The sequence below is a fragment of the Furipterus horrens genome, unplaced genomic scaffold, assembly GCF_987537825.1.
Source record: "Furipterus horrens unplaced genomic scaffold, mFurHor1.1.pri manual_scaffold_10, whole genome shotgun sequence".
Lineage (NCBI taxonomy): Eukaryota > Metazoa > Chordata > Mammalia > Chiroptera > Furipteridae > Furipterus > Furipterus horrens.
The window spans coordinates 73,058,991-73,070,976 of NW_028327180.1; the positions used below are offsets into that span (position 1 = coordinate 73,058,991).

At 42.0% G+C, this 11,986-nt stretch overlaps 2 protein-coding genes across 2 annotated transcripts; both read right to left on the reverse strand.

Moving 5' to 3' along the window:
- Nucleotides 1–827: 827 nt before the first annotated feature.
- LOC150000636 (protocadherin beta-15-like) lies at nt 828–4,608 on the reverse strand. Its single transcript, XM_090289358.1, has one exon. The coding sequence runs from the start codon at nt 4,302–4,304 to the stop codon at nt 1,917–1,919; it is 2,388 nt and encodes a 795-aa protein (XP_090145484.1). The 5' UTR covers nt 4,305–4,608; the 3' UTR covers nt 828–1,916.
- Nucleotides 4,609–7,314: 2,706 nt separating this feature from the next.
- LOC150000637 (protocadherin beta-15-like) lies at nt 7,315–9,696 on the reverse strand. The gene has a single exon (XM_090289359.1). It carries the CDS (start codon nt 9,694–9,696, stop codon nt 7,315–7,317), a length of 2,382 nt encoding a protein of 793 aa, XP_090145485.1.
- Nucleotides 9,697–11,986: the final 2,290 nt, after the last annotated feature.

Below are 11,986 nucleotides of genomic sequence, written 5' to 3' on the forward strand. Positions count from 1 at the left end.
AATTCAGCTAAGGTCTCTGCCACTACCTAACAAGAATATCCTTTCCTCTGGTTGCCAGGAACATTTTCCTCACTTTCTTTCCTCTGGTTTCCAATATCATTTTCCTCATTTCTGTAAGGCCATATATGTTTTCTCTACCATGCTCCTTACTTTCTTCAGAGTCTTTGCATTCAGAGTTGTTAACATCCATATTTCAACTAACAGTGAGTCCAAAACCATCTAAACTTTTTTGGTCACGCTCTTTAAAATTTTTCTAACCTCTGTCTATTGCCCAATTCTAAAGCAACTTCTACCTCTTTAGTTATTTGTTACAGCAGCATTCCATTTCCAGGTATCAACTCTGTATCAGTCAGGGTTTAACCAGGGAAACAGAACCAACAGGAGATGTATATTAAGAGATTTATTGCAAGAAAATTATTTAAGCTGTGAGAGCTGACGAGGCAAGCCCAAAATCTAAAAAGCAGGCAATTAAAAAGGGCAAGCTGCAACTCTGGACACAAGCTGAAGCTGCTGCCCATGGCCATAATTTCCTTTTTATTTTTATTTTTATTTTTTTTTAAATCTCAGGGATGACCCCCTCAGCTATGCTTTAAAAGCCTTTCAACTGATTGAATCATTTAGGATATTTCCCCTATTTTAAGATTAGCTAATTACTAACTTTAATTCCATCTGAACCTTAAGCCCCCGTTGCAATATAATATAGCATATTTACAGGTCCCAGGGAATAGGATGTGAATGTCTTATGGAGGCCATTATCTGCCCACCACACCATTCTATATAGTATCTGCAAAGTTAAGAGACCCCTGGAGATAGAGCAGTCCTGACAATCAAGTTTAACATATCTTTAATAAGTTTTCTTTAATATTAATTCCTTAATGTGTTTTTTTGAGATTACATATCGACCAGGACAATGTCATCACCCAAAGGCAAGTAGATAGATATTGACATGCTGTGCCATCCAAAGCTCCTCTAGGCCCAGAATTTGGAGCTCACTGCAGAATTTCTCTGCAATAGCAAGAGACAATTTCAGGCAATGCATTACTTGGTCCTAGAGTCTATTGACCTTTAGAGTTTATAGAAACAAGTTAAACACAGTCAATCTGGGTATCAATAAAACTGTCCAGAACTCTTTATCAGGATCATAACTTCAGTTAAATATGAGGAACAATCCATGAGTTTTTTCAATATTAGATAAGAAAAAAAGGAGACTTGACTTGGGGTGGTAAACAAACAATACAATATACAGATGTTATATTATAGAATTGTATACCTAAAATCAATATAATTTTGTTAACCAGTGTCACCCCAATCAATTCAATAAAATAAAATAGATAACAGAGATATATATTCATGAGATAATATGTATTTTAGAGTAAAATTCTAATAATTACAAGTGTGATTTTGATATAAACAGCATGAAATTATGTTGCTGTCTATTGATAAAGCAAAACTGCAAGCAGAGCTTGGAAGAAACTGGACATGGGGGAACACAAATTGATCGCACCCCAAACAAAATGGATTATTAAAAAGTCATAGCTGTGTAAATAATAAAAACTGAAAAAACACCCTCTGATAATTTAAAAATGAAGTGTGATAGAAAAGGAATCATATATTCTTATGTAGTGTCATATAGCAAGGTGAGTATTTTTAAAATTAGGATTAAGTTTATTCCAATAAGTTAACTTTCATATTACCCTTTAGTACTAAAAATTTAATCAGAAATATAATTTTTTCTTATTTTTAGCTAATAATACAATAATTGAAAAATAATTATAGGATAACAAAACAAGGGATAATTTTACTAAAGAAAATAGTAGAGAAAAAGAAAAACAAGTAAAATTAAAGGCAACAACTACTGTATATTTTAAAAAAGGATAGGTAAAGGAGACAACACTAATGTTGCAAGTGGGGAAGTTTCAGCTTCCTAAACTATTATGGAATGTTGGATTTCCCTCTGACTTCCTTCCAATGTCTTGGCCTAGAATATTGGGGAAGATAGGCTTCAAGAATTTGAACTCATTACTCCCAGAGTCTCCGGTGAGACACACCTCATACTGGTAACTCTGAGACAGGGTCCCAGTGCCACTAACGTCCACCAGATGACCCGGAAGGTGGCCCTCAGGAAGCGAGCAGCCACCCACCGAAGGGGCCCTGCTCCGTCTGCAGAGGCGCACCGCGATGAACGCCAGCACCGAGAACAGGAAGAGCGACGACACCGACGCCAACGCGACGACCAGGTAGACGGTGAGCGGGTCGGCCTGGGCGCGGTCGGCCGCCGCTTCCGGCTGCGGCAGGTAGGGCTGCGAGAAGCCGTCCACCAGCAGCACGTGCAGCGTCACGCTGGCCGACAGCGGCGGCTCGCCATTGTCCTTCACCAGCACCACCAGCCTGTGCTTGGCCGCGTCGCGCTCGCTCAGCAGCCGCGCCGTGCGCACCTCGCCGTTGTGCGCCCACACGCCGAACAGCCCGGGCTCCGTGGCCTTGAGCAGCTGGAACGACAGCCAGGCGTTCTGGCCCGAGTCGCCGTCCACCGCCACCACCTTGCTCACCAGGTAGCCCGGCTCGGCCGCCCTGGGCACCAGCTCGGTGCAGGGCGCAGAGCCGTTCTGCAGCGGGTACAGCACGAAGGGCGCGTTGTCGTTGGCGTCCAGCACCTGCACGCGCACCAGCGCCTGGCTGCTCAGCGCGGGGGACCCGCGGTCTGTGGCGCCCACGTGGAATTCGAACGCCTGCAGGGCTTCGTAATCCAACGCCCTCAGAGCGAACAGGTGTCCGTTGTCGGAACTGATGGACACCAGCGGTGCCAGGGACAGGCTGGGGTCCTGGGGCGGCAGCAGCGAATAGGTGACCTGGGCATTGGTGTCCGCGTCTCTGTCTGTGGCGCTGACGCTGCCAATGTGCACAGCGGGGCTGTTGTTCTCACTGACGAAGAGGGTGTAGGAGGTTTGGGTAAAGGCCGGGGGGTTGTCGTTGACGTCGGAGACCAGCACGGTTATGTTGTGCTGGGTTTTCAGTCTGGGAGTCCCCAAGTCAGTGACGGTGATTGTGATGTTGTACTCTGCCTGGCGCTCTCTGTCCAGCACTCCATTTGTTAATAGGGTGTAGAAATTCTCTTCAGTTGGTTTCAGGAGGAAGGGGAGATCATCTTGGATGGAGCAAGTCATCCTTCCGTTATTCCCCGAGTCTCGGTCTCGAATCCGAAACAGTGCCACTTCTGTCTCTGGGGAATTTTCAGGGATGGGGCTGGTAAGTGATGAAATAGTTAGTTCTGGGGAGTTATCATTAACATCCACCACCTCAATGGAGACAGAGCATTTTCCAGAAAGTCCCCCGCCATCAGAGGCATCTATATCCAGCTCATACGAGGATATTGTCTCAAAATCTAGCGTTTTGATTAGTCGAACTTCTCCCGAAAGGCTGTTCACTTCAAAAGTTGTGCTTATCTCCTGAGAACTATAAGAAAGGGAGTATGATATTTCTCCATTTGTCCCAGTGTCTAAATCTCTAGCAGAAACCTTGACAATTAGGGAACCTACGGGACTGTTCTCTGGGACCTGCACTTGGTAGAGCCTCTGTGCAAACTCAGGGGCATTGTCATTGACGTCCAAGACCAAGATGTGGACCTGGGCGGTGCCAGACAGGGGTGGAGAACCGCCATCCAGTGCTGTGAGGGTTAATCTGAGTTCTGCCTGCTCCTCACGATCCAGCTCTTTATCCAGCACCAGCTCTGGGTACTTCCTGCCATCTCCCCGGCTGTCCGTGGAAACATGGAAATGAGATTCAGGACTGATGCTGTAGGTTTGGATGTTGTTGTTGCCCACGTCCAAATCCTGGGCTTTTTTCAGAGGAAACACTGTCCCAGGAGGGCTAGTCTCTGGGATTTTCAGCGTCATTTCTCTTTCATGAAACTCAGGAGAATGATCATTTATGTCTCTCACCAATAGCTCAGCTCTAAATACACCCAGTGGTTTTTTCAGTAACACTTGGAAATGCATTACACATGGATCAGTGGGGCCACACATCTCCTCCCGGTCCAGTTTCTCATTTAATATCAAGTCCCCGGTATGCAGATCAAGCTGCAATCGGGGTTCGTTATCCTCAGTGACTACCTGGGCTCCCCGCGCAGCTAGCTCTCCCGCTCCCAGCCCCAGGTCCTTGGCCAGGTTGGTCACAAACGTGCCGCTCTCGGTTTCCTCCATCACGGAATAGCGACGGGATTCCCAGCCAGCCAGAGCCACTTCCACCAAAAGAAAGAGAATCAGGACTTGCCTTTGTTTAGGAAAGCGCTCCCCTCCGGCCTCCATCTTTACTCCACAAACACCTTTCCAGGAACCCGGCCAGCTCTATGTTAGGAAGCAATGGCACTTGAGACAATGATGAATCTCCCAATTGGTAATCTGTCCGGAAATGTCTGTGAGTAGCATTATCTGGAGACTTACTGATCCTCAGCTCTGCTTACAGGCTCTTCTCCTCCGCTAGAGATCTGAGGTACAGTTAGTTGAATTTCCTGGGTATTTTTTTCTTTTTTCGTTTCTTTTTCCACCACGCCTTAGCCTGCAGCGCCACCATGCGTTGTCTTCGAAAAGAATTGCTACAATTGTATTCCCTTCCTATGTACCTGTAATAATCTAGTAATCCCGATAATCTATCCATCTATCTAGTAATACCAATAATCTATTGGGAGTTTGGAAATGTTTTGGAGATATAATGTAATCAGAAAACCATGTAATTAAAACTATTTTTCCTTCATTCAAAGATGTATTATTGATATCTATGTACTGATTATTGAAATACATTAGTAAAAAACCCAGACATGGTTTCTATCTTCAGGAACATGTAGTCTGATTGGGGTGTTCTGAGTAGAACTGAGGTGAAAGACTTAATAGTGATCAGTCATCTTGTAAAACTAAACAGCATATATGTATGTAATTTCTTAAAATTCTCTCAACAAAAAAGGATGAATTCCTTCAGATTCTTTCACATTTTAGGCAGCGTATGTGTCAGAATGTGGTCTCACTGGTTAGATCACATCAAGGAAAAAGCTACTAGTTAATCACAGTTTACATATCTTTTCTACATAAAGTCAGAGTTATGATTTTATGAAACTTGCAAATTACAGGAAAATGCATATGAAGGCACTTCTATAGCTCTCAGTTGGCTTCGTCTTTTCAGCATTGATCACCACCAGATATAGAATATATGTACATGTTTAATTATTTTTTCCCGTGTTATCCGTGAGTCCCAGAACTTTTTTTTTCTTTCACTTTGACATTCCTTAACAGCTAGTCCCTGGCACATGGTAGATGCTCAAAAAATGATTGCTGAATAGATCAATGGGTAAATCACAATTAATTCAAAAATTTTGACAGATTAATTCTCCTCCTAACATGAAAGCTCACTTTTCTGCTGGAATCTTAATCCATTATATGAGACACCTTCTTCTCAATTAGCTATATTCTATGGTCTCTTGAATAGTAATTTTAAATAATTCAAAATACTCTAAAATGTTTTTCATTAAATGGCAAAGTACTCTGGCTCCCCCTAAACAAAAGGATACATTACAAAAAAGAAAGAACATCACAACCAAGCTATAATGATTCTAAAAATAAGGTATACATTCCTTTAAAACACATGTTATTTCACACAAATGCTTTTATGACACTAATGATGTTTAAAATGATTTCTTATATAGAATTTTCTAAGAATTTCTGATAAACACTCCATAAATTGTACAATTTTGAAATATCCACCAAGTTTCAAAATTATGTAGTCTGATAAAAACTTGTGCTTGTCCCTTACAGACTACTAATAGTCCACCACCTTTTGACCCAAATATTGTTAAATTTACATGACAACCACAATTTTTTAAATGTCAAATTAATAGTAAATTTCAAGATATACAAGAATGTTTAAACATGCTTTTGACAAGTGAAGAAACCCACCTAGCTATCTTTTTTTAAAAATTATTTGTTTGCTTCTTTACTTATTTTTAGAGAGAGAGGAAAGGAGAAAGAGAGGGAGAGAAACATCACTGTGTGGTTGCTTCTCACTCACGCACCCAACTGGGGACCTGACATGCAACCTAGTCATGTGCCCTGACTGTGAAATGAACCATTGACACTTGGTTCACAGGCCCGTGTTCAATCCACTGAGCCACAGCAGCCAGGTAGCGATCTTAATTAGAAGAAAATTTACTGAAAGAGTGCTTGTTTCCAAAAACCTAAGGGATTTTTGAAAGCAGACTTGGGAGAGACTGGAAAATGTACAATGTGGTTGCTCTTTAGGTGTCTCCTTCCTTGTCTATAGGTCGGTTGATTTTCTATGCTTCTTTCCATGTATTTAGCCAACATGATATCATTTTCTTGTTAAGTTCATAAAAAAGTATTTTATATCTGGTTTTTAAAGCCATTTTTTTAAACAGAGAGAATCAGATTGACAGAGCCTGGATCAGCAATGTCTGCTATCTTGTCTGAATGTCTGAAATCTCAGAAATAGATGGGTCATTAAAATAAACATGGTTGCAACAGTAGAACCTACTGAAGAGAGAAATGTCCAGGAAGAGATGGGGTGGGATCTATTACTTAGATATTTGCAAATAATCTAATACTCTTAATATGGTGACAGGGAATGGTTTGACTTTGGGTGGTGGGCACACAATGCAATATACAGATCATATATCACAGAAATGTACACTTGAAACCTATACAATCTTATTAACCAATGTCACACCAATAAATATAATTAAAAACAATATCTATCATATACTGAAGGTTGATATAAAGAGGGGAAAATATTTCAAGTATGGGAGAATTGTAGTTTTCTCTATTTAATACCGCTGTGGGGAAAAATGCAATCTTGGCAGATATTTCTCCATCTAAAAATTTAAGACAGGTAGGCATAATATATTAGACTGAAGGTATAGTAATACTCACTATATTTGTATCATGCTTGTCTCCTAAGAAACCACAATGTCAATAATTCTAAAAATGTTTCTGGATAACATTCAAACAAAGAATGATGCTAAAGTTATCTTCTAATCAATAGTGGTTGGTGATGAAAACTTAATAAATTGAACAAATATTTATGACTTTAGTGATGAAATAAAGTTGCAAGTTCTTTGTCTTAATCAAAATGAAAATTATAAAGAGTAAATATGAGTATGTACTTCAGATTTCTAATCTCCTTAATTAGAAAAATTAAATCAACAAAACGAAATCACATAAATTCTATACGGACTCAAAAAGGTAATGGAGACATAGTATCTTTAGAAAAAGCTAACCTTTATCCTGAATGCTCTGAAAAATGAACATATCCCTAATTGAATCCAAAACCACTTACAAAATTTGAGTTTTCCTCCACACCATTCACAGATCCCAGATGGTTGGAGGCAACGGACCTCAGGAACTTGAACTCACCGGTGGTCACCGAGCCCCCCTTCAGACGCACATCATACTGGTAGCTCTGGGACAACGTACCAGTGCCGTTGACATCCACCAGGTGGCCCGGAAAGTGGCCCTCAGGAAACGAGCAGCCGCCCACCAAAGGGGCCCTGTTCCTCCTGCACAGCCGCACCGCGATGAACGCCAGCACCGAGAACAGGAAGAGCGACGACACCGACGCCAACGCGATGACCAGGTAGACGGTGAGCGGGTCGGCCTGGGCCCGGTCGGCCGCCGCTTCCGGCTGCGGCAGGTAGGGCTGCGAGAAGCCGTCCACCAGCAGCACGTGCAGCGTCACGCTGGCCGACAGCGGCGGCTCGCCATTGTCCTTCACCAGCACCACCAGCCTGTGCTTGGCCGCGTCGCGCTCGCTCAGCAGCCGCGCCGTGCGCACCTCGCCGTTGTGCGCCCACACGCCGAACAGCCCGGGCTCCGTGGCCTTGAGCAGCTGGAATGACAGCCAGGCGTTCTGGCCCGAGTCGCCGTCCACCGCCACCACCTTACTCACCAGGTAGCCCGGCTCGGCCGCCCTGGGCACCAGCTCGGTGCAGGGCGCAGAGCCGTTCTGCAGCGGGTACAGCACGAAGGGCGCGTTGTCGTTGGCGTCCAGCACCTGCACGCGCACCAGCGCCTGGCTGCTCAGCGCGGGGGACCCGCGGTCTGTGGCGCCCACGCGGAACTCGAACGCCTGCAGGGCTTCGTAATCCAGGGCCCTCAGGGCGAACAGGTGTCCGTTGTCGGCGTTGATGGACACCAGCGAGGCCAGGGGCAGGCTGGGCTCCTGGAGCGGCAGCAGCGTGTAGGTGACCTGGGCGTTGGCGCCGGCGTCCTTGTCAGTGGCGCTGACGCTGCCGAAGTGCAAGGCGGGGCTGTTGTTCTCGCGGATGAAGAGGGTGTAGGAGGTTTGGGTAAAGGCCGGGGCGTTGTCATTGACGTCGGAGACCAGCACGGTTATGCTGTGCTGGGTTTTCAGTGTGGGAGTCCCCATGTCGGTGACGGTGATGGTGATGTTGTACCCGGCCTGGCTCTCTCTGTCAAGAGGTCCCTCTGTTACCAGCTTGTAGAAATTCTCAACGGAAGGTTTTAGCGTGAAAGGAACACCTTCCTGGATGGAACAAACCATCTTTCCATTTTCTCCAGAGTCAGGGTCTTGAACACTGAAAAGAGCTACCGTAGTTTCTGGGGAATTTTCTGGGATAGAGCTTGTAAGCGAAGCCATGGTCAGTTCTGGGGTGTTGTCGTTTATATCCACCACCTGTATTATGACCGTGCATTTTCCAGAAAGACCTGCCCCATCAGACGCCTTAATATCCACTTCATATGACACAATTTTTTCAAAATCTAGCTTCCTGATTATTTTCATTTCTCCCGTGAGTTCATTAAGTGCAAATGTCCTAGTAATCTCTTCATCACCATAAAAAAATGAGTAGAACACCTCACCGTTTATTCCCATGTCTAAATCTCTAGCAGAAACAGTGACAACAAGGGATCCCAGAGGACTGTTTTCCGGGATTTGCACACGATAGAGTGGCTGAACAAACTCAGGGGTGTTGTCATTGATATCCAAAACATCAATGAGGACCAGAGCGGTACCAGATTTGGGAGGAGCTCCACCGTCTACTGCCAGGAGAGTTAACCTCAGCTCAGGCTGCTTCTCTCGATCTAGAGCTTTGTCCAGAACCAGCACTGGATATTTTCTTCCCTCACTGCCATTTCTGGTAAGAACGTGGAAATGGGAGTTGGAGTAGATGGTATAGTTTTGAACACTATTGATGCCTACATCCAAATCTTGTGCATTTTTCAAGGGAAATACCGCCCCTGGAAGAGTATTTTCCATGATTTTCAAAATCATTTCTGCTTCTGGGAACACAGGTGGATTGTCATTTATGTCACTGACCAAAAGCTTAAACCTATATACTTCCAAAGGTTCATCCAGTAACACCTGGAATTGCAGCACACAAGGCTCAGTGGGACCACACAGTTCTTCCCGATCCAGTTTCTCATTCACTTGTAAATCTCCAGTCTGAAGGTTCAGCTGAAAATGCTTTTTGTTGTTGTTAAAAATAACCCGAGCCCTCCTCCGAGACAGCTCTCTTACCTCTAGCCCTATGTCCTTTGCTAGATTGGCCACAAAAGAACCACTCTCTGTTTCTTCTGTGACACTATAAGCTTCCTGCTCCGCGCAAGTCTGAGGCAGCAAAATAAAGAGAAGCAGGACTTGCCTTAGTGTAGGAAAGCGCTCCTCTTCAGCCTCCATTTTTCCAGGGCCAGATTCTTTAGGGTCGGGTGTCTGCTGGGTCTGTAAGCAGTCGGCCCTAGGAGTGGATCCTTGCCGCAAGGCGATTCCGTTAAGAATCTTCTCTTAGCTAGATCTGGGTTCCGACTGCCGGAACAGGCACCCTCCGCGGGTCTGTTATACATAACCTTAGCTTACAGCGCCACCATGTGTTGTACTTAAACCTAGTTTGCTGGAAATACTACAAAACGTATTCCACTTGTTTAGATTTATGCACACCACGGATTATACATAGGGTGGTTTATAAATAAAATGATAATTTGTATTTCCTTGTGAGATTATAAATGTGGACATGGTGCCAGCCACTTTGGGAAATGATGCAAGAATAAAGTTAACTATATTTATTTGTTTATTCAACAAAACATTGATTTCATTTTGTATGTCAGGCACTATACTAAGTGCTGGGAATACTAATACCTTCTTTATTGTCCTGAAGCTTACAATATAATGCTTACAATATTGTATAGTCTGTATTCTTGGAGTGTGAGTAGAAAAAGATGTGTAGCTATCAGTCTGTTCCTAAAGAAATCAAACTTAACACGTTGCCAGCACAATGAATGAAAAATTCATTTCCATACTTCAGGAGTATAAATGTAAGTGACACACCAGCTAGAACTGGTTTATTATTCAAACTAAATAGATATCTTAAGGAATTGTGGATAACTTATTTGTAAATATTGTCTAAGGAGAATGTCTCGGTGTCTCTGTAAGCATTGTTGTATTGACTGTTACATTATCTAAAACAATCTGTAAAAGCATCTATATATATTACTAAAATTTACAGAGAAAAATGGGAAAGTCAAGATCACAAAGATAAAGGGCTGAAGTTATAGTAAAAAATTAAAGTGCAGAAAAAAATAAGTTAGATTCATCTGGAAGAGCAGGTTAAAGTTATTCCCAGGTACCAAAGATCACCATTTATTTTTAGCAAGCAACTCATAGCTTCTGTGGTTAGCTCAAGATCCTGTCATCCTATCATGGAACTAAAGTCCTTTTACTTCTAAGGGTGGAAAAAATATCTTCGGGTCAGGGACAAATTGCACCAAACTTTAGCCAGTATTTTAATATTGTTTAAACAATAGACATTATCATATATTCTGGCACTCCAATTACCTGACTAATTGGGAAAACAGGTTGGGCCAAGTATAAAAATTGTATTGAATATTGGTTTAATTCTATTAAGGTACAAATTACTCAAATTGACATTCTATTTTGGAATGTTTTCTGCTCCATAGTGAAACAAATTTAATTAAGTAAACCTTCAAAATATAAGAACATGCTGGTTACAGTTGTAGCTGATAATTTTTTTCTTAGATCTTTGTCATGGATCCAACCTCTTTATTATTAAATTAAATGTGCAATAAAATGCGCCCTTAATGCTTATTCATTTAAAAAATTAATCAATAGAAGCTGGTATCTATGTCAGTGAACAAATGGATCAAAATTAGTTTTTCATTTCCATCTGTCATCTCTCATAAAAATTTCTCCTTATTTTTCTTTACTAAGGAGAAAAATTTTAAACTTGCAGACTTGTCAGGAAGCTTAAAATATTTTTCATGAGGCTTTTTGGTAATAGAGTATGTATCAATCAAATACTTATTACTTTTAATGAAATTATGAATCAACCCATATAGTAATCTATAAATTGTAGATCCTGAAGATTTTACATTAAGTAATAAAATAATTATGTTCACAGTAAATAACTTTTAAAAGAAATAGGTGCTAAAGAGGATATATGATCCTAAGAAAAGGTATAGACATCTAAACAATAACTATTTTAGTGTTACTTTTAAAAGCTTGTTCTGGGGCACATAAAATAATGGAGGGAAACTTGTTAGCTCTTTGTAGCTTTTTTCTGTTGAAAGATCTCATAAATTATTTATGACATTAAATTTTATAACAAAATTCTCTAGTATACATTTGTTATCTCTAAGCTTGTATGTACATTTTTATTTCTTTCTTTGGTTAAGTTAATATTAGAAGCATGCAACAAGAGACTTGGGTTTGCTGATGCATAGTCTGAGTACTCAAGACTGTATGTATCTTTCTTGTCTCTTTTGCTTTTGCCCCCCCCCCCCCCAATATGGGGTAAATAAAAGTTTTATTATTAGAAGACTGGAGTGTTATTGTAGAACTCAAGGACAATTAGAAATCGGGGACTTAAAAGACACTGGCAGAAATTGATAGGTCTAGAACCAAGTAGGTGTCTTAGTCTCTACTGTTTCTTAGGGTTCTGCTTCCTTCACTGCCT